The sequence below is a fragment of the Schistocerca serialis genome, chromosome 8, assembly GCF_023864345.2.
Source record: "Schistocerca serialis cubense isolate TAMUIC-IGC-003099 chromosome 8, iqSchSeri2.2, whole genome shotgun sequence".
Lineage (NCBI taxonomy): Eukaryota > Metazoa > Arthropoda > Insecta > Orthoptera > Acrididae > Schistocerca > Schistocerca serialis.
In genome coordinates this window covers 55392383-55419836 of record NC_064645.1, presented here as the reverse complement: position 1 = coordinate 55419836, position 27454 = coordinate 55392383, and the positions used below count along the sequence as shown (strand labels likewise).

Here is a 27454-nt window from a genome sequence, read left to right as displayed (position 1 = left end):
ACACCAAAGACTGCTTTACCTATTGCTTTTATCTCATTTGTTACTGGAAACTTTATGGAAAAATGAACTACAGCTTGTCTATAGCACATCTTTATTTCATATTTTGTAATTGTTCCGACATAAGACATTTTGAGGGGTTGGGTGTTTTGTCAGGTATCAGTGTCATCCATGCACAATTCAACGTTACTCTAATGTCTTCATTACGTGCTGCATGAGACTGGTAGTGGAGTGGAATGGGTGCAATGTTATGACCTATTGGGTACACAGTGCACACACCACGTTAGACTGAGATAATTTGACATCAGAAATAGAGCATCTGCTCTCCATATTCTGCAAAAACAGATAAACTGTCATATTCTGAATTCCTTTCAGCCAGCCACTCTGCCACGTGTTACAGAAGAAGAGCAAAATATAGCAAAGGCTGTGGCTGACCTACCAAGATAACAGGATTCTTCAGAAGCAGGATATCGAGTGTGTGTTCTGTCCACCTACAAAAATATGAGGACTACAGGGAAATTTGAAAGGTGGTCTAGGTTTCCAAAACTGAGGAACTGATAGTGTACGGTGCCTAGCATATCATACATTGCCAAACAACTAAGGCTGTGAGCAACACACACACCTGGCTTAGAGGGCAACTAAATCAGCTATTGCCAAACACTGTGTAGATCTTAATCACACCATGATATTTGGGGGAGGGGGGGGGGAGAGATTCTGCCTCTGACCTTCACTTTCCCCCACCCAGAGAGAGAGAGAGAGAGAGAGAGAGAGACTGTTATGAGAGTATCATTAGAGATACAGGTTGCGGAAAACTTCATGAATCCTAACACAGGGCACCAACTCGGCAAAGTCTGGGTCAGTGCACTAGAGTTGCTAAAATGCAATGATTGCAAAAGCAGAACTCAAAAAAAAAAAAAAAAAAAATTTGCCTTTATATTACCATAGTGCAATTAAAATTACTTGACAGTTGATGTCCATCACTTGCGGCAAGTGTTGCTACATTCGGTTGCTACTCTGCTACATACGACAGACACATGGCGCATCACTTCGCAAGTGCTGTTAACAGGTCTGCGCATGTTCAGTATTTATTGGCAATACTAGTCTGTCATATCTTTAAAATATTAAACAAATCCACACACCATCATTAATGCAATTTTACAAGGTTATATTTGCTTGACATTATTCCACTCTGGGGGCAAACTAGTTTGATGTGAAAACACCTGAAGTAACAAACTTCAAACTAACACAATTGCTTCAGTAGAGTGTTTATTCTGATTGTCGGTTTCCACAAACTATGTTGCCACACTCTGAACAAGTGCTTTACTAAAGTACAGATGTTTTGGCATTTGAAGTTAGTTCCTTCTGTTTTTATCATTTTACAAACTTAAAAAGTCAAAACACTGAAAAGAAAGTGTGTGTGCTGCAATTATTTTAGCTGTAGTTAGTAAACAACAGAAAACAAAAAAAACAAAAAGTGGCCAATACATTCAAGAAGAGTTTAGAAAGAAACTACTTGTATGTTGATTGACTGGCTAAAATCGTTACCACAGAAACAAAAGATGTCAAACAATTTTTGTATCAATCCTGCATTTTATGACAAATTATTGATGTTGGTAATATAAAACAAAAAACTGGAATTCGTCAATAGGAGAGGCAATCACAGTCATCGAGAGATTAGGTAGAACTGAGATTTCTGGCAACAGGCAGATCGTTCGAATGTTCAAAATTTAGTACTTTAATGTTATTAAACACAGTTAGAGAAAATGTTATTGAAGCCTGTGAAGTAAGTATATCTGCCCTGCAGTGATATATTCAGGTAATTAATGTAAATAATATGGTGAGGCTGACATGTGTATCATAGCCATTGCATGTACATGATGAGGCCTACAATGTTTCAAAATTAAAGAAAAAAATAATGCCATGGGGAGTCCTCTATTGACCCTGTAAAGTGATAAATAAGATTGCTACTGCATAGTGCTATTAAAACTGTTTTCTGTTAAGGCTGCTACAAAAATTGAATCTGAAGATATAATCAAAGGTGAACTGAAAACATGAAGAGGTCACAGTAGCGCTGTGCTGTGTGGCTGGTCCTTGAGGCCGTGCCAATACCTGAATGACAAATAGTGTCAAACCGTCAATGCTCGACCCCACATGCTCAGTACATATAGAGAATATTTTTGGGTCCATCAGTACTAATTGTCAATATTTCTAGTATACATCAATACGTGCCCTCAAGTGGTCAGCATAATGGTGGATTGACAGTATTATTGAAAGTGTGAGGTGTCCCTTTTCTTACATGTAATACGAAGCAATGTTGGCATTGGCCATTGTGAGGTGCTCTGTTGACAACTGATTTTGGCTGACTGAATTCCTATTTCACCCACAACCTTGTGGTATGCAGTGTACCCGAGAAAATGGCGGTCAACAACTTGCTACAGAACTATTCGTAAAGATCATTTTTTCATGGCAGTTAAAGCTAATGTCTACAAGCAAACTCAAAGAGAGAAATCAGTGTTAAAAGCAAATTATTATTTTTCAGTTTCATTGGTTACAAGAAACTACCCGCACACTGGCTTCAAGAACTGACACGTTACACTTCATAGGCAACACAGGCATGGCACAGAAATAAAGTAAGGAAACTTTCTTGTGCACATACCTTCAGCAATTGCGAGCTGCAGGCAGCTGTATTGCCCAAAACAAGGTGGATACCACTCACTAGAGAGTCACCAGTGGATGAGTAGCTAGAAGCAGTAATAAAGTTCCATAACACTACCTTCGAGAAGACCTTCATTATTACACACTTCGTCAGTTACTCCCTTCTTATGCATCACAACAGCCTTCTAGTCTATTTCGGTGACATTTTCCATGGCCTGAATAGTCAGTTTCTCAACTTCACTCCAAGTAACATTTTTATATTCGTGAGCGACATATTCTCTTACTTGCACCCACATGAATTCAATTGTGTTAAAGGGGCAGTTATAGGATGGTAGTATTATGAATCTGTGTTGTCATAACCAATAGATGTCTTCCTTTCGAGATTGGATTGGAGTCTTTACTTTTGAAAACTGAATGGTATGGGACATTGTCGAGAACAATCATTGACAGATTTTCTAAGCTTGGTAACAACATATTTTTTGAACCAATTTAAAAATGTTTCATGATTAATATCTTCAGGATACTCTTGACATTTTGTTGGATCTGAAAAGCAGTTGACAGTGAGGAATAAAGCCATGGTAGGTACCAATGTAGAAAGAGCAAGTCACGACCTTTGTCAGTCCAACCTTTTGGAACAGTGTGTTCTGCATTCACCTATGTTTCATCAATCTAAATAATGCCCTTGAAATTAATGCCTTATATTTCATGCAAAAATCTGAATCGCCATGCATCTATGTCTTCTCTTCCCATTAACATTTTACAGTGTGTGTGATATATATATATATATTCCTTTCACGCCGATCACCTGCCGCCCTACCTAAAACCTCTTTCCTCATTACCTTAGCCAGCTTCATCCTGACCCACAACTTCTTCACTTTTGAAGGCCAGACATACCAACAATTAAAGGGAACAGCCATGGGTACCAGGATGGCCCCCTCGTATGCCAACCTATTCATGGGTCGCTTAGAGGAAGCCTTCCTGGTTACCCAGGCCTGCCAACCCGAAGTTTGGTACAGATTTATTGATTACATTTTCGTGATCTGGACTCACAGTGAAGAAGAACTCCAGAATTTCCTCTCCAACCTTAACTCCTTTGGTTCCATCAGATTCACCTGGTCCTACTCCAAATCCCATGCCACTTTCCTTGACGTTGACCTCCACCTGTCCAATGGCCAGCTTCACACGTCCGTCCACATTAAACCCACCAACAAGCAACAGTACCTCCATTATGACAGCTGCCACCCATTCCACATCAAACGGTCCCTTCCCTACAGCCTTGGTCTTCGTGGCAAACGAATCTGCTCCAATCCGGAATCCTTGAACCATTACACCAACAACCTGAAAACAGCTTTTGCATCCCGTAACTACCCTCCCGACCTGGTACAGAAGCAAATAACTAGAGCCACATCCTCATCTCCTCAAACCCGGAACCTTCCACAGAAGAACCCCAAAAGTGCCCCACTTGTGACGGGATACTTTCCGGGACTGGATCAGATTCTGAATGTGGCTCTCCAGCAGGGATACGACTTCCTCAAATCCTGCCCTGAAATGAGATCCATCCTTCATGAAATCCTCCCCACTCCACCAAGAGTGTCTTTCCGCCGTCCACCTAACCTTCGCAACCTCTTAGTTCATCCCTATGAAATCCCCAAACCACCTTCCCTACCCTCTGGCTCCTACCCCTGTAACCGCCCCCGGTGTAAAACCTGTCCCATGCACCCTCCCACCACCACCTATTCCAGTCCTGTAACCCGGAAGGTGTACACGATCAAAGGCAGAGCCACGTGTGAAAGCACCCACGTGATTTACCAACTGACCTGCCTACACTGTGAAGCGTTCTATGTGGGAATGACCAGCAACAAACTGTCCATTCGCATGAATGGACACAGGCAGACAGTGTTTGTTGGTAATGAGGATCACCCTGTGGCTAAACATGCCTTGGTGCACGGCCAGCACATCTTGGCACAGTGTTACACCGTCCGGGTTATCTGGATACTTCCCACTAACACCAACCTGTCAGAACTCCGGAGATGGGAACTTGCCCTTCAGCATATCCTTTCTTCTCGCTATCCGCCAGGCCTCAATCTCCGCTAATTTCTAATTTCAATTTGCCGCCGCTCATACCTCACCTGTCTTTCAACTTCATCTTTGCCTCTGTACATCTGCCCCGACTGACATCTCTGCCCGAAAGGGATATGTGTGTGTGTGCGAGTGTATACCTGTCCTTTTTTCCCCCTAAGGTAAGTCTTTCCGCTCCCGGGATTGGAATGACTCCTTACCCTCTCCCTTAAAACCCATATCCTTTTGTCTTTCCTTCTCCTTCCCTCTTTCCTGACGAGGCAACCATTGGTTGCGAAAGCTAGAATTTTGTGTGTATGTTTGTGTTTGTTTGTGTGTCTATCGACCTGCCAGCGCTTTTGTTTGGTAAGTTTCATCATCTTTCTTTTTATATATATATATATATATATATATATATATATATATATATATATATATATATATATATATATATATATATATATATATATAATTTAAAACTTATTTTCTGCAGAACCAGTCCCAACGTTGATCTTCAGCCTTCAAAAAGCTTGTTGTACAAAGCTTATCTAACATAGGCCAGTCTGTTGTATGATAATTTTATCTGTGACACTAAACCATCTCGTGTGTGAAAGCATCCAGGTTTGTTACGCGTTTCTACATACTTTATTTGTTGCTTGGCGTATGAAGACAAGAGGGTCCTGCTTCAGTTCTTTCTGTTTTGTATTTCTCTTTATTAATACAAAGTACAGTCATTTCATATTAATACGATGTACGATTTGTTCACTAACCTTAACTGCACCTGCAGTTCACGTGGCTACTTTGGAAACCAGTAAGAGGGGTCCACCATTTTCGGCTTTCTTCTCTGACGTGTATCCTGGGTCTACCCCTTTTCTTTCACATTTCATCAGACATGATAAAACTACACAAAAAAAATACATGAACAACGATGGTAATAGAATAATACGCCCAAGCCAAACAATGGAAGTGAAGTGAGCACCTGGTGTGGTAGTTCGGCAATGGGGAATAGTTTGAGCATGATGTTCAACACTGTGTTCAGAAGAAGGCAGCTCCAGTGTGTAAAGCGTCAACCATCAGGTAGTTTCAATCAGACTAAAAGTCATTATAATTCACTGACTGTGGCTGGACAGGTTTACAGCTACATCTATACTTTGCAAACCACCATATGGTGCATGGCAGAAGGTATGTTATCTTGCACCAGTTATTAGTGTTTCTTCCTCTTCCATTCATATATGGAGTGTGGGAAGAATGATTGATTGAATACCTCTGTGCGTGCTGTAATTATTCTAATTTTTTCCTCATGGTACCTATGTGAGTGACTCGCAGAGGTTGTAGTGTATTCCTAGAGTAATCATTTAAAGCTGGTTCTTGTAACTTGTTAATAGACGTCTTGGGATAGTTTACATCTGTCTTAAAGAGTGCTATTTCAGTTCCTTCAGCACCATTTAGAGCAAGTTGCCAATCGCTGCACCACGTTGAAATCTTATCAAGATCTGACTGAATATTTATGCAATGTCTTTCAGGTAGTACTTCATTATAGACAACTGCATCATCTGCAAAAAGCCCGATTTTATTGTTAATATAGTTTGCAAGGTCATTAATATACAACAAAAACAGCAAGGGTCCCAATACACTTCCCTGAGGCACACCTGCAGTTACTTCATCTGACGATGACTTTCCATCCAAGATTACATGCTGTGTCCTGCCTACCAAAAGGTCCTCAATCCAGTCAAATATTTCAGTTAATACCCCATATAATCGTACTTTTGACAATAAGCGTAGGTACAGTACTGAGTCAAATGCTTTCCAGAAATTAAGAAACACTGCATCTACCGAGTTGCCTTGGTCCAAAGCTTTCAGTATGTCGTGTGAGAAAGCTGCAAGTTGGGTTTCACATGATCGATGTTTTCGAAATCCGTACCTGTTGGAATTGTCGAGGTATTTATGTTAAAGATACCTCATTATGTTGAAGCTCAGAATATGTCCTAAGATTCTATAACAAATTGCTGTCAAGAATACTGAATGGTAGTTATGTGGATCACTTCTACTACCCTTCTTGTAGACAGTTGCAACCTGCGCTGTTTTCCAAGAACTGGGCATGGTTTTTTGTTCGAGGGATGTGTGCTACATTATATTTAGAAGAGGGGCTAACTCAATCACAAATTCAGTGTAGAATCTGATAAGGATTTCTTTGGACCATGGAGCTTTGTTCAGTTTCAACGATTTCAGCCAACATTTGAAAATGGAGTTAAGCATTTTTGCTTTTGTTTTGTAACCCCCCCCCCCAATTTCATTTCCTGTATTATTCGTTAGGAACTGGAAACTAACTTTGGTGCTAATAATAGCCTTTACATATGACCAGAATTTCTTTGGTTTCTGAGAAAGATCACTTGACAATATTGTGCTGTGGTAGCCATTGAAGGCATCAAGCATTGCTCTTTTCATAGCCAAATTAATTTCATTCAGCATCTCTGTGCACTGTTTAATCTTTCGACCAACTTTGTTGTATGGGAGCGAAAGCTGGGTGGATTCAAGTTACCTTATCAACAAGGTTTAGGTTACGGATATGAAAGTAGCTAGGATGATTGCAGGTACTAGTAGATGGGAACAATGACAGGAGGGTGTCCACAATGAGGAAATCAAAGAAAAACTGGGAATGAACTCTATAGATGTAGCAGTCAGGGCGAACAGGCTTAGATGGTGGGGTCATGTTACATGCATGGGAGAAGCAAGATTACCAAGAGACTCATGGGTTCAGCAGTAGAGGGTAGGAGGAGTCGGGGCAGACCAAGGAGAAGGTACCTGCATTCGGTTAAGAATGATTTTGAAGTAATAGGTTTAACATCAGAAGAGGCACCAATGTTAGCACTGAATAGGAGATCGTGGAGGAATTTTATAAGGGGGACTATGCTCCAGACTGAATGCTGAAAGGCATAATCAGTCTTAAATGATGATGATGATGATGATGATGATGATGATATCTCTGTCTCTAGCCCTACTATTTGTTTTATACTTATTGTGCAGTAATCTGTTTCCTTAGAAGTTTCTTTGCAGTGACTATATACTACAGAGGTTCCCTTCCATTATGAACTGTTCTACTGGGTACTTACCTATCCAATGCATGGTCAGCTATTCTTTTAAACTTAAGTGAGAATTCCTGTACATGATCCTGTCCTGTACTGAAAGTTTGAAGTTCCTCATTGATATATGACACTACCTATTTTTTATATAAGTTACTGAACATGTATATCTTTCTGCTTGTTTTCGTTGTCCTTTGCACTTTGGTAATCATTGTTGCTACAACTGATCATGGTCACTGGTACCAGTTTTCATGCACACATCCTCAAAGAGGTCAGGTCTATTTGTTGCCATTAGATCCAATATATTTCTCTGAGTTGGGTTCCTGTCTGTCTATTCTAGATAGTTTTCAGAGAAGGCATTTAGTAAAGTTTCACATGATGTCTTGCCATGGCCACTTCTAACGAAACTATAATTTTCTCATTTAATTGTTTGGTGGTTAAAGTATCCACCGATGATTACAATATGATTGGGGAACTTATGTACAAATGAACTGAGGTTTCCTCTAGAGTTTTTGGTTACATCTGGAGAGTGGTCTTCTGAATTATAAAAGGATCCAATTATCATTCTGTGCCCAACCCTGAGACTTCATCTTGCCCAGACAATCTCACATGCAGCCTTGATTTCTATATCGGTGGTAATGGGTTTCTTGTCCATTTCCCATTAGCCTATCTTTCTGTGACATTTTAGTGTTTATGTATTGAAACCATTACTAAAACTAAGATAACATACAAGAAACATTACACAACAATGATGTTATAAACATCTAGACAGCTCTTAACTATTTCCAGTTCGTGACTTCACATGTGGTGGTATCATGTTGACAGTCTACAATTTCAGTTGTAGAGAAAAATTCATTTGCAGAATATAGTGATTATTGCGTGAGCACACGCATCAGTCTAAATCTGAACATCCTCAATGGCAATGTTTGAACATCTGGCAGGAGGTGGGTGAACATCTTCAGGGGTGCAGTGAGAAAACTGTCAAGAGTCTTACTTGGACGAAAGTTTACAATATCAATGTCGGCCTTATTTCCTTTGTTGTAGTTGGGTGTCTCTTGTAGAAGGGTCCTTGGTTTTCTTGTATGTAGACAAGATTCTTGAATACATACTGGCCAATATTGTCATTAATCCCAGCTGCTTGAAAATGGGTCTGCACTGGTCAAATGTCTTGCAGCAAGATTTATCAGGGTTGCCACAGGTCCTGGAAAGCAGGGGATATCAGGCAATTTCAAATGTGTCAGAGAAATCAGGAATATTTGGAAAAAACACTTGAAAAATCTCATTTTTTGTCTCATTAGATGAAATGGTTTGTGAGATGCCATGCATCGTCAGTGGTTGGGTGCGGCTGAGCACGTTTGCTGCTTGCCTACTCCCTCATCCCTACTACTTCTCCCCTTCCTACCACTCCCCTCAGTTTGCAGTCAGTGCTTCCACCGCTTGTCGCCTGTAGCCTAGCAGCTACAGATGAGAGGCACGGAGGTGTGAGGAGTGGTTTGTTTGGATCCGATTCTCAGAGATTATAGACACAGCTGCCGGAGACAGCAGTCATGTGTGCAAGAGTGGTGTGTGTGTGGGGGGGGGGGGGGGGGGGACCGTTTTCTGTGTGAATGTGTGTGTGCGCGCTTGTTTTCTGACAAAGGCTAACAGTCGAAAAATTTGTTGAGAGATTGTGATTGTCTTTCCTACATGCCTGTCTGCGGCTCATTGATCATCTTTTGTTGTTACCCATCCTCATTATTGATTCTCAGAGTATTTGCACAAGTTATCTGTTGCTTGAATTGATCATCGTGGTCCCATTTCATCTACATACTGTCTGTGACTTCTGAATAGCTGGCCACACCAGTGGATTTCTGTAAAAGGCCAAAACTGCAGGCTGTTTCTGTGGGTATCTCTAACGGATCGGACTGCTGGTCTGAAACCTTCGTTTCCCATTAACATGCAGGTCCTGCCCATCAGGTCTAGTCTCACTGACCTGACCGCAGGCCAGGTCTGTTTGCACCCCAGGGGACTCCACTCTTCATCAGGTTTGTGCCTGGCTCCTATCGGGCTCCAGCTTTTGCAGCATTTTTCCCTTCTGTGCTGTATGTCTATCTTCTTGCTATTCTTTTTCCCCTCCCTTGGGGAACATGTCTGGGGTGTTATTGGGAATGTTGTGCATTATCTGTCGCTGACGTAAGAACAGTCTCACCATTGTTTTTCACTTGCTTTTCCTTTCTGTGTTTCCCTTCTCTCTTTCCTCCACTGCGGCATTTGAGGTTTCTCTTTTTCTTCTTCCTCCCTGTGCCCTCCTGAAGGCTGGCCCATGTATCTGACGCATAACGGGTGACTGGGTAACGCGTAATTTCCAACCTCAGGTTGATAGGTAGGGTTCGCACGTACCCCCTGGTACAGGATAGGCCTATGGCGGGGGATAGCCTGAGCTGCTGCCTTCCCGCATTGCCGATTGGTCCCTCTGTCAGATGTTCGGAAGGTGTGACCTAAGTGTGAACAATCACCTGAGGTAGGTGCGCCTGCTTGTGAAGCCCCCCCCTCCCCAGTTGGAAGGAGCACGCTGTCGGAGACGCTGGCAATCGTGAGGATTATCTCGTAATGAGTCAATCATCTTCACAATCAACAGCTACAAAACATAAACGAAATGAAGCTAATGATTCAAAGACCCTTCCTGCTGCACCGGAGTTCCTCGCGGTCTCACATACTGAAGACGGTCAGTCCTTCACCATGGTAAATCCCCTTATTATTCAGAAAGGTGTTGATGGAGTTGCCAGTCGTGTGAAATCCTGCTCTTGTTTATGGAATGGCACTTTGCTTTTGGAGACCACTTCTGATTCTCAAGCACAACAACTGCTTGCCACCTCGCTTCTCCATGGCTACCCTGTTCATGTTGAGGCCCATAGAACTTTGAATTCTTCCTGTGGTGTTATTTACACTTGGCTGCTCTATGGTCTAACCAAGGCCGAAATCCAATCTTACCTCTCTGATCAGGGTGTCATTGCCATCCACCGGGTAATGAAAAAAGTAGGTTCCTCCTTAGTGCCCGCCTGCACTTTTTTTTTTCTTCTTCCCTTCTTTGAAAGAGTGGTTCTTCTGTCAAAGATCAAATCAGGCTATGAAAGTATCACATTTCGGCCATACATTCCGAACCCAATGCGCTGCTATCAGTGTCATCGTTTCAACCACACTAGAATGTCTTGTCGATACCCAGCCAAATGTGTAACCTGTGGTAGGTAAGCGCATGAGGATGTTTGTCCAGCTCCTCCCCACTGTATCAACTGCAATGGCAGCCATGCCGCCTCCTATCGGGATTGTCCTGCATGTCTTGATGAGCTGGCTGTCAAAGAGATACGGGTAAAGGAAAAAGTGCCTTACACATTCGCTCGCAAGTAATTGGCTAGTCGCAAATCCTGCATTCTCCCGTGTGGCACCTATATTTTTGTTCTTGTTACCCCTCACTCCATAAAGGGCACAGCCAATCAGATGTGTGACCCCTCTAATTCAGCTCTGAGGTTGTGAAATCACCCGGTGTCCAAGTAGCATCGCCATGCCCCCATCCAGCTGTGCAATAAGCCATCAAACTCTTTCCTCAAGGGGCAAAGCCATCAGCTCCACAACTGATAGGCCGGAAAGGACAGAACGATTACTTCCATGAAGACTTATACGTCCCTCCAGCCAACCAACACCCGAGTCTTCCTCTAACTGGAAAGGCTCGAAGTAGTCCAACAAAGGCAAACGGTCTTCTCTTTCACCGACTTGCAGATCCTCTTTGATGGTGTCACCATGTGATTACCTTAGCGTGACTGGCCTCTGTGTGGCCAGTGTGCACCACCAACCGTTTTTCAGTGTTGGACTCCACAGACTGACAAAACAAGCAATCCAGTGCTCCTGTTGACCCCATGGAGTAGGATCCTCCTGCTTCTGTGCCCTGTAGTAGCGACTCTTCACAGGCTGTCACTTTGCAGCCGCCTACGTGACACTCCATCTCTTCCTCATCATGAGCCCCCTCCAATGGAACGTTCGCGGCCTGTGGTCCCACACAGAGGATTTACAGCTGCTTTTAGCATTGCAGCGTCCCCTAGTACTCTGCCGTCAGGAAACAAAATCGCGACCTCACAACCGGTTTGAGCTTTCGTATTTCTTACTAGTTCGTTTTAACCTCCCCCTAAGGTCAGCATTCCATCTCATGAGGGCATCATGCTGCTGATACGGGATGATATTCACAGTCTACCCATCTTCAAGCTTTTGCAGATTGCCTTTTCCTTCCCCACCAGACTTTTTCCCTCTGTACCATTTATGTCCGTCCGTCATTCGATGTCACCAGGGCAGATTTCCTCCAGCTTACTAAGCAGCTACTTCCCCTATTTTTGCTACCCAGTAACTTAAATGCACATCATCTCCTTTAGGGTTCTCCCAGTACCTGTCAGACAGGTGCCCTCTTTGCTGACCTTCTTAACCAACTTAACCTCTTCTGACTTAACACTGGAGCACCCACTTTCCTTTCTGACTCCTTGCACACCTATTCCCATTTGGACCTATCCTTCTGCACTGCCCAGCTTGCCTATCGTCTTGAGTGGTCCGTTCTTTCTGACACCTACTAGAGTGACCATTTCCCATGTGCTATCTGCGTGCACACCCAAATGGCAGCTTAGTAAGGCTGACTGGCAGCTTTACTCCTCCCTGGCGACCTTCGAAGAACAAGATTTTCCCAGTTGTGATGACGAGGTGGAATATCTCACAAACGTTATCCTTTCTGCTGCAGAACATTCCATTCCTCGCACTTCCTCTTTACCATGTTGTGCCCCAGTCCTGTGGTGGACTGAGGCATGTTGCGACGCAATTCGTGCGTGGAGACATGCTCTCTGCATTTTTGACTGTCATCCTACGATGGCAAACTGCATTCATTATGAACAGTTGTGTGCACAGTGTCGTTATATTCTTCAGGATAGCAAAAGAGCTAGCTGGATTTCATTCACTAGTTATTTTAACAGTTCAACCCCTTCCTCTGTTGTGTGGGCCAACCTCTGATGGCTGGACCAAGATCCATTCGCCAATTTCTGGCCTGGCAGTAGCAGACAATGTCACCATGGACCCTATTGCTATCTCCAACACCTTGGGCCACCATTTTGCAGATATTTCGAGCTCTTCCCACTATCACCCTGCCTTCCTCCATTGGAAACAAGTGGAGGCGGCTTGGGCGATACCCTTCTCTTCTCTGAATTGTGAGTGCTACAATGCCGCCTTTACTGTGAGGGAGCTAGAACATGCTCTCAGTTCATCCCAATCCTCTGCCCCAGGGCCAGACGCCATACAAATTCAGATGTTGCAGCACCTTCCTCTTGCGGGCAAGCACTTTCTGCTTATCACGTACAATCGCATCTGGCACATTTCCTGGAGGTTGGCATGAAGCCACAGTCATACCCATACCTAACCCCAGTAAGGACAAAAACCTTCTTTCTAGCTACTGCTCCATCTCTCTTACCAGTTGCGTTTCCAAGGTGATGGAATGTATGATTAATGCCTGTCTGGTATTGTGGCTCGAGTCACGAATGCACAGTGTGGGTTTTCAGTGCGGCGTTCTGCAGTTGACCATCTCTTTACTTTGTCCACCCATGTCATGAATGGTTTTCTGCGGAAATCCCAGACTGTGGCAGTGTTTTTCGTTTGGAGAAGGCCTACGACACATGCTGGAGAACTGGTGTCGTCCATACTCCTTACACATAGGGCTTTGTTGGACACCTTTATTGAGGGAAAACTGTGTGCCTTAGGGTTCTGTCCTGAGTGTCATCCTCTTGCTATCGCCATTAACCCTATAATGGCCTGTCTCCCACCTGGCAGTTCTGGTTCCCCTTGTTGACGATTTTGCCATCTATTGCTGTTCTTTACGGACCTGTCTCACTGAGCATTGTCTTCAGCAATGTCTTGATTGTCTTTACTCCAGGAACATCGACAGTGGCTTTTGCTTTTCCACTGAGAAAACCTCTTCTTGAATTTCTGACGACACCATTGGTTTTTCCCCTTCTGTTCGTTGAAATTACTACGAAATTCGTAGGGCTCATGCTCGATACGAAACTGTCTTGGTCCTCCCATATGTCTTACCTGGCGGCTACCTGTACGCGGTTCCTCAATGTCCTACTTGTCTTCAATGGTACTTCCTGGGGTGCCAATCGAATCACCCTCCTGTTCGTACCGATCCCTTGGCGACTTCCAGCACACTGCTCAGTATTTACCGCCAAGCTCTTTGCCCTGTATCAGGCCAAGGAGTACATCAAGTGACTCAGCCTTTTCGATTGTGTCCTCTGCTCAGACTCACTCAGCACCCTTCAAAGTCTATGTTCACTGTACACTGCCCATCTCTTAGTGCAGTGGTTCCAGGAAAACTGTCACTTGCTCACTCTTTGTGGAGCCAGTGTGGTGTATCTGTGGATTCTTGGTCATGGTGTGCCAGGAAGGGAGGTTGCTGACGCTGCTGCCAAGGCTGCAGTCCTCATACCTAAGCCCGCTAATTCCTATATACCCTCCGATGATCTCTGTATTGCCGTCTGTCAGGAGGTGGTGTCCCTTTGGCATCGCCAATGGTCCTCCCTTCACGAGAATAAGCTCCAGCGTATTCTCCCAGCGGCTCGGATGAGCTCTCAGCTATCCCGCTGGGAGGAGGTCATTTTAACTAGGCTGCCTATTGGGCACTGCCTTTTTAGCCATAATCACTTGATAAGTGGTGCTACCCCACCACTTTGTACAAATTTTGCACAAGTTTTAACTGTCACTTCCTGACGGAATGCCCATTTTCTAACTGTTAACATTCCCGCTTGGGTTTGCCATCTGAGTTATCAGCCATTTTAGCAAATGACGCGTGGGCTGTCGACCTTGTTTTACTTTTTATCCGCCACAGCAATATGGCAAAGGCCATTTAATTTTTAGTTTTGGACCTCTGTTTCTGTATGGTGTCTTTTTTCGCCCTTTCTCCACATGCCTGTTTTTAGCTGTCTTCTCTTACGTCAGTTGGGACCAACATGTCTTTTTTAACTCCTCTCTGTCTTCATGTTCTATAGTTTTGACTTGGGTGCATATGACCCAAGTTGTTTTTTGCGCTCTAAACCAAAACAAATTCGATCCAAATGTGTTTGTGCGTGGCATAATGCAGCGGATTTTCGTGGTTTATCCATGGACCTAGGCATTCAGTGCTCCTCGCCAGGCCAGAGGCTAAGGGCGATGTATTTCAGAAATTGTGTCTGTGTCACTGCAAGAACGTTGCATGGTGTGGCATTTTATAGACAGTTTATTGATTCTAGTACATTTTCGCACTTCAGAAGTAGTTTATATATTAGAAATTGTGGACGATAAGAAGAAAATTCTGGCAGTTTGTACGCTATGTACTCATTGCTCGAAAGACAAATCACGTAATACCTGTAAAATAATAGATGTAACACAGTGAATACTAACTGACAGTAATAAACATAGCAGAACCAACATTTTATTGGCAGTGACCTATATTGTTGGTTTACACAATTCTTCCCACCTAATACACTTCTTTCAAGAGGCCTATTTTTTCTGGAATCAGTGAAGGTATTTTAAATCTGTATTACCACTCCAAGGATGAATATTTTTGTCCCCATATGTGTTTCGTTTTGTTGTTGTTGTTGTTGTTGTTGTTGTTGTGGTCTTCAGTCCTGAGACTGGTTCGATGCAGCTCTCCATGCTACCCTATCCTGTGCAAGCTTCATCATCTCCCAGTACCTACTGCAGCCTACATCCTTCTGAATCTGCTTAGTGTATTCATCTCTTGGTCTCCCTCTACGATTTTTACGCTCCACGCTGCTCTCCAGTGCTAAAATTGTGATCGCTTGATGCCTCAGAACATGTCCTACTAACCGGTCCCTTCTTTTTGTCAAGTTGTGCCACATACTCCTCCCCAATTCTATTCAATACCTCCTCATTAGTTATGTGATCTACCCATCTAATCTTCAGCATTCTTCTGTAGCACCACATTTCGAAAGCTTCTATTCTCTTCTCGTCCAAACTATTTATCGTCCATGTTTCACTTCCATACATGGCTACACTCCATACAAATACTTTCAGAAACAACTACGTGACACTTAAATCTATACTCGATGTTAACAAATTTCTCTTCTTCAGAAACGCTTTCGTGGTTCATGGTGTGGGTTTCTGTTGTCATGTCCTAGTTCATGAACCACGGGCAACGTATGAGTGGCCAAGTAAGTGGTCCTGACAGTCGGGATACCAGTTACTTTGGAATAAGGCTGGGCATCTCAGACATATTCTGAGTAGTGGTCACCTTTGTGCTCAGATGGCAAAGACTACCAAATCCACTGGTTAGTCTCTCAACCGTTAGGGGTAAAACTCAATGGCACCCGGGGCAAGTAAGGCTAGCAACCTGCTTCCCTGGTACTTTAAATATGATGCTGGCAACAATCAGAGCAAAATGCCTCGGGCCTTTGGAGGTGACGGAGTCCCACCTCTAATTGGCAAACCAGGGACTCCTAAGATACGACTCGGCAAACAAATGGTAACGAGATGGGGAGCTATTAATATCAATGGGGGCTACTCTGGGAAGAAGGTAGAGCTGGCAGAGGCTGCAAGTAAGATGGGGTTGGATGTTTTAGCTGTTAGTGACATTCAGGTAAGGGGTGAGAAAGAAGAGGAAGTGGGAAAATACAAGGTCTACCTGTCAGGAGTCAAAGTAGGAATAGCACAATGGGGTGTAGGGCTTTACATCAGGAAAGAAATGGAACCCAGCGTAGTTGCAATAAGGTATGTAAACGAACGACTGATGTGGATAGATTTGACAGTGTCTAGCAAGAAAATTAGGATTGTGTCAGTATATTCGCATTGTGAAGGGGCAGATCAAGATAAGATGGATAGTTTTTATGACGCACTCAGTGATGTAGTTGTTAGAGTAAAGGACAAGGACAGTGTTCTGCTCATGGGTGATTTTAATGCCAGGATTGGAAATCGAACAGAAGGGTATGAAAAGGTTATGGGTAAATTTGGGGAGGATATGGAGGCCAACAGGAACGGGAAACAACTCTTGGATTACATCTTGGGTTGTCGGGTGTTCTGCCGGATATCAGCGTCGTACTTGCACGATATTTCGGTCACGTAGCTCGTGGCCTTCATCAGGTGCGACCTGAGACTACTCCTCGAGTGGACCTGGTCCAGTATTTATGCCTATGGCCTTCTCCCTCCACCAACGGCTGCAGGCACTTCCTCTGTGGTCCGCACCCATTCCCTGCGACCTGCTGGAGCGTTGCTGCTCCGTTTTCCATCTGCTGCTGTTCTAGGTGTATAAACTTGTACTACTGTAGTAGGCGTGAGCTTCGTGTCTATCTTGGCCACAATAATGCGTTCATTATGCTGTTTGTAGTAGCTTATCTGTACTCCTATTTTTTTTATTCATTATTAAACCTACTCCTGCATTACCCCTATTTGATTTTGTATTTATAACCCTGTATTCACCTGACCAAAAGTGTTGTTCCTCCTGCCACCGAACTTCACTAATTCCCACTATATCTAACTTGAACCTATCCATTTCCTTTTTACAAAATTTTCTAACCTACCTGCCCGATTAAGGGATCAGACATTTCACACTCCAATCTGTTGAACGCCAGTTTTCTTTCTCCTGATAAGGGTGTCCTCTGAGTAGTCCCCGCCTGGAAATCCGAATGGGGGACTATTTTACCTCGGGAATATTTTACCCAAGAGGACGCCATTATCATTTATCCATACAGTAAAGCTGCATGCCCTCAGGAAAAATCACGGCTGTAGTTTCCCCTTGCTTTCAGCCGTTTGCAGTACCAGCACAGCAAGGCCGTTTTGGTTAATGTTGCAAGGCCAGGTCAGTCAATCATCCAGACTGTTGCCCCTGCGACTACTGAAAAGGCTGCTGCCCCTTTTCAGGAACCACACGTTTGTCTGGCCTGTCAACAGATACCCCTCCGTTGTGGTTGCACATACGGTATGGCCATCTGTATCACTGAGGCACGCAAACCTCCCCACCAACGGCAAGGTCCATGGTTTATGGGGAAGGGTTTTGTTTTATTGAAATGAAATAACATCAGTGGTATTAATGAAACACACATACCATCTAGCTTGCTTTCTCCATCTAAAAACAGTTCATTACAAAAATTTTGATGTTAGTACTTAATATTTTTATTCACATTAGGAAATGCCATCTGCTTGCAAGTTTCATTTAGATATTTCCTTTTTTGGCACTACTGTATCTTTTACCGTAGCTACAAAGACGGATGTCAAGTTAACGTCTTTACTTACCCTTCAGATCTCAAAATTTGTCAGTGAAATATTCTAAAACTAGTCTGCAAATCAGGGAATTTCCCTTGGGGGTACTTGTGGGAACCCTGATTTTTTTTTACAGCCTTCTTGCATAGGAACAAGGTGTTTACTTCCAGTAGTATGCTCCCACAGCAGCAGTCCATATATGATGTCTGTGGAACACTGCATAATATATTGTGATTTGTGTTTCCTGGGGGGATAAATTACTCTTGAGAGATTAGAACACACATGTGCAGTGTGTTCAGTCCACGTCAACTTGTTGTACTTTGCAATTTCCTGGAGTTTGATGCTGTAAATATTTTCTGTGGGTCCACTGTCACAAAGTTTGTATAATATTTTCTGGGTTTTATCTTGATCAAATTTCATTAAATTTTCTTTCTTTTGGCTGCCTCAAACAAAATTTCAGTGTCCTTCAGTGCCTTTGTTGAATTTTGAACCTTAGTCATTAACGTTGTATCATCTGCAAAGAGCAGAGTACAACCATGACAGCTTAAGTCATTGGCAGACATTAAAAAGAGTAGAAGGCCAAGTACAAAGCTCTGCAGTATACTGTGTTAGTGTCATCTCATGAGACATCGCTATTTGGATATGAACACTCCACCGTCTGTCTCGTAGATAAGGTAATAGTGTCTCAAAAATGAAGCCGTTTATACCATCAGATTTTTTATTTTTCCGACAATGTCTTATGAGAGATGCAATCAAATACAAGAAGAATTAAAGCCATGCAGTTCTTTTCTTCAAATGCTTCCATTATTTTCGTTATTACATTAAGCATTGCAGTAAATGTAGATTTCCCTCTTCTAAATCCGTGTTGGTTATCCAGGAAGAGGCGCTCTTCGTAATAATATAAGTTGGTATTTCATTATAGTTTCAATCACTTTTGCTAGTATAGGAGTTACAAGAATTGGTCTATAGCTGGGTGGACTGCTGTGATTGCCTTTTTTATATACTGATGCTGTCTTTGCCAGTTTTAAAAGTTTGGAAAAGTACAACCTAAAGGCATCCATTAATGACAGCAACCAAAGGTTCTGCAACATCAGATACAGTATCCTTCGGAGTAGCTCATTACATACCTTACATATAAATGCGCTACCAGTGTGTTCAAAATCTTTCAGAATTTTCGCTGTGCCCTGTAGGAGTACTTTCTACCCCCTGGTCAAGTGAAACTATTGCTGATGCTTATATTGCTTGTAATATCAGTTTCTAAATCTGCTACTTGGCCTACATTATTTCCAACACCAATAAAATATTTCTTATAATCATCAGGGCCGTAGGCATTTAATAGGGCAGAGTCCGTTCATTAACCAGTTCCCAGGCTGCTTTGCACAGGTTGCAGACTTCAGAAATGAACTTATTATTGTGTGCCTGCTTGGCTGCTTCTGCTTCCTTCCTGTAGGGTGTCTTAGCTTTCAGATAATAGCAGTGACATACCTCTGGCTCTGCCATTGGTTGCTTTTTAAACTCAGCCATATAACAGCAAAACAACACGCTTTATTTTATAGGCGAGATTGCGAACATGGGGAATGAACCACAAACAGACCACCAGGCATACCGCACCGAAAATTGGAACGCCATCTTGTGACCGCACACACTGATCGTAAATGGAACATCTCAGGACAGTTGTAATGGAATGGACCCTAGAGTGACTAGAACCCACTATGAAGGGGGACGAATAGCAGTGTCAGGTCTGATGAAAATAAGGAGTTACGGTGATATTGTGCATGGATGACACAAATACCTGGCAGAACACCTGACACCTCAAGATGTAAACAGATTGTCGGGAGAGAATGAAGGATTACTTTCTTACATTTGTTTTGCTACGATTCCCAATGTTTTCACATAGGTTCTCCTTTGTCTTTACCATATCAGTACTGATTTTGTCATCCATTTTATAGGTCAGATTTTCTCTCTGATCGTAGAATCACCTGATTAGAAATTAATTTTTTGATATTAATAAGACCATCCTTTTCGTGTTTGTAATACAGCTACATTTTTCAGATCCACCCTACTGTCAGTTCTTTTCCTGTAAGTAGTCTTGTAATGTGCATGTTGTTTGCCCAGCAATGGTGTTAAAGTGATATCTTCACAGTTAGAATGCTATTTTTATATCTTCTTATAATTTTTTTTTTTTTTAAGCCTACATCATTTATCTTTGTAAAAAAACTATTGTCAGGATGATTTAATTTTTAGTGTGATGTGTCAGTTCCATGTGACAGACATTTTCTTCTTCTTTGTCCATTCCTTTCCTTTTTTTCTCTCTCTTTCCACAGCCACCATTGGAGAACCTGGCTACTGTAGAAGAAACAGTTGTGCGCGACAAAGCTGTTGAATCTCTGAGGGCTATATCATCGCAGCACAGCCCACAGGATCTTGAAGCACATTTTGTTCCCCTAGTTCAGAGATTAGCTTCTGGTGATTGGTTTACATCACGGACATCGGCTTGTGGACTATTCAGTGTGTGCTATCCACGAGTTTCTGCTGTAGTCAAAGGTAATTTGTCCAGTCTTCACTAATTTAACAGGTGGAGGTAACACATAATCAGGCGGAAAAATTTTTGTAATGTTTCTAAAGGTGTCCTTGTATTTCACTTAACATGGGGATTTTAATTTTGAAAAAAACTGAATTGGTAAAATGTGTGTGCAGGTAATATGCCGAAAATAAGAATATTAAAATAATACCAGAAGTGTGCAAGTTCATACAGTTTCAACCAAGCTGAAAGATTTTGGAACAACTGTCCCATTCATTTTTAATGTGCAGGATTCAAGACAAGTAAAGCAGACTCATCCTCACATATCAAAAGCTTATCATTCATTGTAGTGATTTCTAAGTTATGTGTTGATAAACAGGATACCGAAAATCTTGAAATCTAATTTCAAGATAAATTTGAAAGCACATCATACAACTTTAATTTTTAAAATGCAATATTTTGATTATATTCCAATAAAAATGTCCAAAAGCATACAAAATAAATTTATTGAATCTGTTAGATTTGAAGAATGCAAATCTTATTCCAGATCATTGATGGGACTACAATATTTGAAAGCAGTAGTTGAAAGTACTGAGAAGAGTAATTTCCATTTGTGTTAAGCAATTAGAGCACTGATGGTTGGAACATAGCTTGACCTCACCGGTCAGAAAAGTTTTCTTTAAGATCATTTGATTCTGCTCTCTCTGAGGACATCATGAAGTTGAAACAAAAACTCATATATTGTGGATGAAATTGATTAGAGCCTTGTTTATTGTTGATATATGAGCAGTAAAAGGTTCAGACAGATGTAGTGATGCAGACTTTAGTAGTACAGTAGTAGTATGACTGGTTGCTCATCGGGTGTTTGATCACTCATGCAGGTGAAGTTATTTCTTGGCTAAGTCAAAAACAAATTATTGTTGGCACATGTACTGTTAAGGCAGAACTCACTATTCTAAGAGATGATGTAAAGGGAAAAATCTGACTGAGTAATGAAAACTGCAAAATGTACCAGTTCTTCAGTTGGACGATTGAGCTATTGTGAAACTGAGAAAATGCCAATTTTTATTGTGATTCGAGAACAACCTAAGCCTGAAATTTTTAATGATGTTGACAATTTTTCTTCAAAATGTAACCATTGAAATTAACTCGACATACAGGGTGTCTCACGAAAGACTCCTGGTAGGGATCCATGGGATGCTCAGTGCGTTTTCTTGCTGTTGCCTGTGCGTGTGCCGCTTGTCGCTGTGCATAGTTCTCAGACACCAATAGTTTGTGTGTACCCTCTGTCCTGTGCTACTAAGTGTACTGGTGTTTTCTTGAGTTTTTGGTCAAATTTAATTGCTTTAAATATTGTTGATAGACATTATTATTGCAGCTGCACCAAGTCCAGGTCATTCCTTGGCCGTATGTCACTGGGTCCAGTCCTCAGGCAGAAATACCTTGTGCACTTGTGATTGAATGTTGGGGTGTTTTGAGTTTCCTGTTGAGTTTCCATTCGGTATGGTATAAACGAAGAATCAACGTGTTTCTTGTGTTGGACTACGCAAAAACAGAAATCGTGTGTGGAATGTCTGCGTGAATTCGTATGAAAATTTCCCGAAGTTCGTTTTGCCAATGATTGGACGAAATACAGATTAGTGAGGAAATTTCAAGAGACTTGATCTGTGTTGCAGAAGTGAAGGCTTAAGAACTTTTTTTAACTGAAAATAAATTATATGAAATAGGGGAGGCTTCGGAAAGAAGTTAGAAAATCTCTGCGCCATTTGGCACTTCAGACTGGTGTGTCAAGAGCATCTGATCATGGAGTTGTGAACAGACTGAAATTGAAACCATACAAAATAACAGTACTGAATCAACTGAGGAACTCAGTTACTGTTGCTTGACATAGTTATTGCAACTGGCTGTTGCAGTCTGTGCACAATGGGGAAGTTGAACCCAAGATGCTTTTTTTTTTTTCTGATGAAGTGTGGTTGCATTTGTCAGGGTATGTAAATTCTCAAACCAATCGATGTTGGAGCTCCAAAAATCCTCATGAATTACATAAACAACCTCTGCATGATGTGAAAATGAGTGTGGTATGAAAATAGTGCAAGACATGTTATTGGACCAATCTCTTTTTATGAAACATTGCATTCTGACAGGTAAGTAAACAATATAGTGTATCCTTTTTTTTCTTTTTTTACGAGAACTAACATCTAACGAAAAGATGTACAGTTATGTCCTGGAGAACAATGCAAGACGACACATCACCAAAACTTCTTAGACTGTAATACAAAGTGTTTTTGATGATGGGATAGTTGACTGACCTCCTCACACTCCAGATCTAAATCCATGTGAATTTTATCCTTGGGGAATGTTAAATGACAAGGTGTATGCAACCAATTCCCATGTGTTTGAAGAGTTCGAAGACAGTGTTCGGCTAGTTATTTCCCAGATTCAACAGCGGAAATTGTTAGAGTGTTTGCTAATGTGTTCAGGGGATATCATGTTGCTCTTACTACATCATTTTGAGCACTTACTGGAAATAAGGTAAACTTAGGTTAATCAAATAGCCACGTTGTTTATGTTTAACTCGGGAAGTGGACACGCGGCCGACTACTGGCAGATTAGTGTCAGTCGGGTGTGGGTGTGGCAGCGGATGTTGTGTCGGTGGCTGATGGCCATGACACTCGACACGCGAGCCCCCTCTCAAGGGTCTTTCGTGAGACACTTTGTATTTAGATAGTTCTTATTGCTAAATCAGTAACTGCACATGTTGGTGCTGTAAAGAAGAAAGTCAACAATCTGGAAGTTGGTTTGACTACTGCTGTGCTTTACTAGGTAGGGTCCTGTTACAGATGGTGTCCTGTTACTATCCTCCAATTTCTGAGCTTACCTCTTTTTTCAAAATATATATGTAAAAAAGCTTAATTAACCTAAGGTATTTAACCTAGAAGGTTGCCAGGGTTCAGTGGACGGTGCTGTACTACTTTGAATGGCAAGGAGCAGTTACTGAATACATTGGTGCTTATCTCGGAGTATGACAAGAGGTAGTCATGTCAAATTGTGACAGCTGTAAAAATGGAATTACTGTTTCTGGATATTGTATTTGATATGGGTGGAGGATTTTATTGAGTTACAAGAGAGGCGCTATAATGTTATGGAAAATAGCTCTGTGAAACCAACTTAAAAGTTGATACATATTCTCTAGAGAGAACAATAGAGGGTGCTCTTTTTTTGTGATCATATATTGTCAGTAAATTTGGGACAAAATATTATTTTATGTGATCTGTCAGCACATTGGCATAAGATTGTCATTGTGTATTTGTGACAATTCCATAAATCTGTGGGTACATTTGGCCACCAGAATATAAATAATTGTAATGTAGTTTTATCGTGTGGACTGGGAGGGTATTGGTGCACAAGTACATATCATTAATAGTACGAACAAGGAGTCCATTGATGGTAATGTCTCATCTGTGGAAAGGCAGTGGGGAATTCATAAATGTCTTTGATATAGATCAGTAGGCTGCAAAAACTGATTGGGATTTTGGTTGACAAAGAAAACCTTTTCTTCTGTGGTAGTATTGGAATCACCACATTTTAACAACCAGTGGAATTTGATTTGCCTATCTTTACCAATAAGTAAGATGGAATATATGAATTGTTTGGTGTGAGGCAGATGTAGGTGACAGATTTTGGGATTTACCTAGTGCTAAGGAGTTTTTGTTGGTCATACTGGACTTTTGAAATGAGATTGTAGTTGTGCTCTTTGTAAACAGAGGTGTCAGAATGCTGGCAGAGACCTCACCCCCATAGTTGGAGTGGTTCATGAACACTCTTGTTTCAGTACTTGTCTATTTTAATGCACTGTATGTACTGGTATGGTAACTTACTTGCATATGGGTTGCAGATTATTTTATTTATTCCTCCTCCCCTCCCCAGATACCTGTATACGTAATCTCTGTCTGTCGATGTATGATATATGATATTATGCTATTACAGGTTGATCTCCCCACACTGCTGTGGATTATGACGTATTGACAAGTGGGAGCATATAATGTAATTTTTGTGTGTTCTGCTTGATAACGTCAAGGTGGCAACATTATCCAATGAAATAGTGTTAATTTCAAATTAAAAAAACACACACAGGAAAAGAGTATTTTCAAGAAATTTAATACATTGTAGAACCAAGCATTGAAAAGTCTTAACTGTAGGATTTTTGTAATAATTTTTGCTTAAACATTTGTGCTTTGTAAGTAGAAAGGACTGCATAGATTTCTAACATGGACTTTTTTCACGAGATTAGAAGAGCTGTTGTGTTGCAGCAACTATAGGCCTACATGATTGAATGTGGTTAAGTAGCAGAATAGCTTTTGTTTGGTCTAGCAATGTTTCGTGATGTTCGTCTTAGTAGCAGATAAAAATATTCACTTTTAATTGCTATTAAATTACTTATAACGTCTTAAACGCAATTCTTGGGACAGCAGCTTGGGACCACAACCACCACCACAATTATAAAACAAGCATGTAAAACTTTCATTCACAACTGTTGTCTCGTATCTCTTACAGTTAAGTATGAAGATGTAACATGCAGATGCAACTTTGAGTGTCATGAAAACTTTGACAAATGCAACCCTTGAACATATTGGTTCTAATGAAGAAGGCAAGTCTAGTGCAGAAATGATTGTAATTATATTCTGTGATTGGTTCTAGAGTAAAAAGCGGATAATATGCGCCCTCTCTTCTACATAGTCCTTGTTTCCCCTCCCCCCACCCACCCATCAGAATGATGAATATTGTATTATTTGTAAATGTGTAGGTACACATGGTTTTGAACAATATTCTTTTTAGAGTATGCAGGCTAACACATTGACAGCAGTTGTAAAACAAATTGAAAAAGAGGCTATTTGGGGGGGGGGGGGGAGGTTGTATATAAATATCAGTATGTATATGCCGCAGGACAACTGGGAAATCCGGGAAAATTGCGGGAATTTTTTCATCTGGTGGAAAACTGGGAAAACCTGGAATTTTTCATTGTTTTAGTTTTCAGTTAAATTTTTTGTAATTTTAACTGGTAAGAACTGATACTCTAACAAAGTAGTTTACTTTAGCCCGCGACTACAGAATAATACTGCAGTGATAAAACATAAATGTGGGAAAGAAAACCAAAATGAACTTAAGTTGCAAAGAAATGTGCCATTTCCAACAGCAAAACACAGTGCACACACAAACGTCTGCCAACACCAAAATGTGTTGGGACGAAGACTGTGCAATACTTCATAACAACAAACTGCTTCCAATGACAGCGACGTCACAACGGTTTACATTAGATCCATTTGAGCAGTTTCCAGTGAGCTCCTGCGCATGCGCGGTTGAATCGTGTAAGAGCAGTACCTGTTCCCACTTACGGCTACTTGAAGTACGGCTCTTAGCTGTATCAGCAGTAGCAACAAGTAGCCGAACACTAACCAGAAAAATTCTTCTGGCAAATACACGCTGCCAGTTTTGCACACGCACAAAGCAGTGTGTTGCTGTAGAGAGGGTGTAGTCTCCGTGTCATAGTCTCCATGTGACCCATGTTTAGGTTTAGTGATATTGCCGTTTCTTTTTTTGTATACAACTCTCACATCAAATGAAACAAAATGGATTTCTGTGACAGAGTGCTAGCAAGTGAATTAAAATGCATTCACACACTTATGGAAGGCTTATTAGTTTTAGTTCACAGATTTAATTTATTTCCAGGTTTTTGACAGTCAGGCATTAATTGCATTGCAGAACACTGAAGTTATTTTTGCCAATTTGCTAAATAAATTGGGCATTTACTAATCTTTTCTGCAGGGGCAGTCAATTTCGTTCCACAGTTTTGACTATTGTCAACTGTTTGCTGGTTTACAAATGCCCGTTTTTCTCCCCTGGCACATCTGGTGTTATGCCATAATAAAGAATCAAACATTAGATTATACAGTACTGGTGCTCCAAGAAAATTTGCATCCCAAAAACCACACCGAAAACCATAGTATCAGGTTGGGGCCTACTTCTTTGCAAATCTGGACGTACGACTGTGCACTTTCAGTCGAATTATGTATTTTGGTCTGGTTTACGAAATTCCGATGCTCTTGGAGTACCCACTGGTGCTCTGTTTCATTTATGACATGATGTAAGATCTCTTAATGCTATATAGGTACGAACATGTGGGCTCCTACATTGTCATAGCTGTGCATGCGCAGTAACGCCATTTTCTGGTGCTCTCTGACAACTGCTGAAACAAATTCTAACAGGTCACGGAAAAATATTACGAATAGTGGTTGAAAAATGTTGCTTCCAAAGTAAATTTCATTTTATGCAAGATGAATTATGTTACATGTGTGAATGTGCTTTGAATTTTTTAAATCACGGAGTGTTTGATTATCATTTAAAGCTTAGCACCCTGAGGCCCAACCAATTAGAAGAATTTAGAGCCCAGGCATTTGTGTTGTTTAAAATTTTACTGGCACATTTGTGTGATGTATATTAAAGTGTAACACGTGTACTAAACAGTGATGTTGCTTGCTATTGGCTGATTGTCACGTGTCATTTGCACTGAATATCTACTATCATCAGCTGTCGAGATCGCTTGACATCAGCTATGATTGGCTTACTAAAGCACAGTGTCGATTTCAATGCTTCGGAAATTAACGTGCTGTGTTTTCTGTTCAAATATATACTTTTGTAATACGAAAATATGCAGCGTACATGCTGCTGCGTATTGAAGATCTTTCCAAAACGCGTTGTGTGTTTCTTTTTTTTTGGGGGGGGGGGGGTGTTCGTTTTTTAAAGTGCTGAGAAGTTCTAAGCCAGTGTATAAAACCTTAACCATTCAAAGGATTGATATGTTTTATGGTTCTGCATCAAACCAGTCTCAGGACTGAAG

General features: G+C 41.5%; 1 protein-coding gene across 1 annotated transcript in view; it reads left to right on the top strand.

Annotated features, from left to right (window-relative positions):
* Positions 1-27454, top strand: part of LOC126416666 (serine/threonine-protein phosphatase 2A 65 kDa regulatory subunit A alpha isoform) — a 117826-nt gene that overhangs the window by 7750 nt on the left and 82622 nt on the right. Inside the window, exon 3 of the mRNA XM_050084465.1 lies at positions 20363-20582. Coding sequence (XP_049940422.1) covers positions 20363-20582 — 220 coding nt within the window. The remainder of the gene's footprint in view (positions 1-20362; positions 20583-27454) is intronic.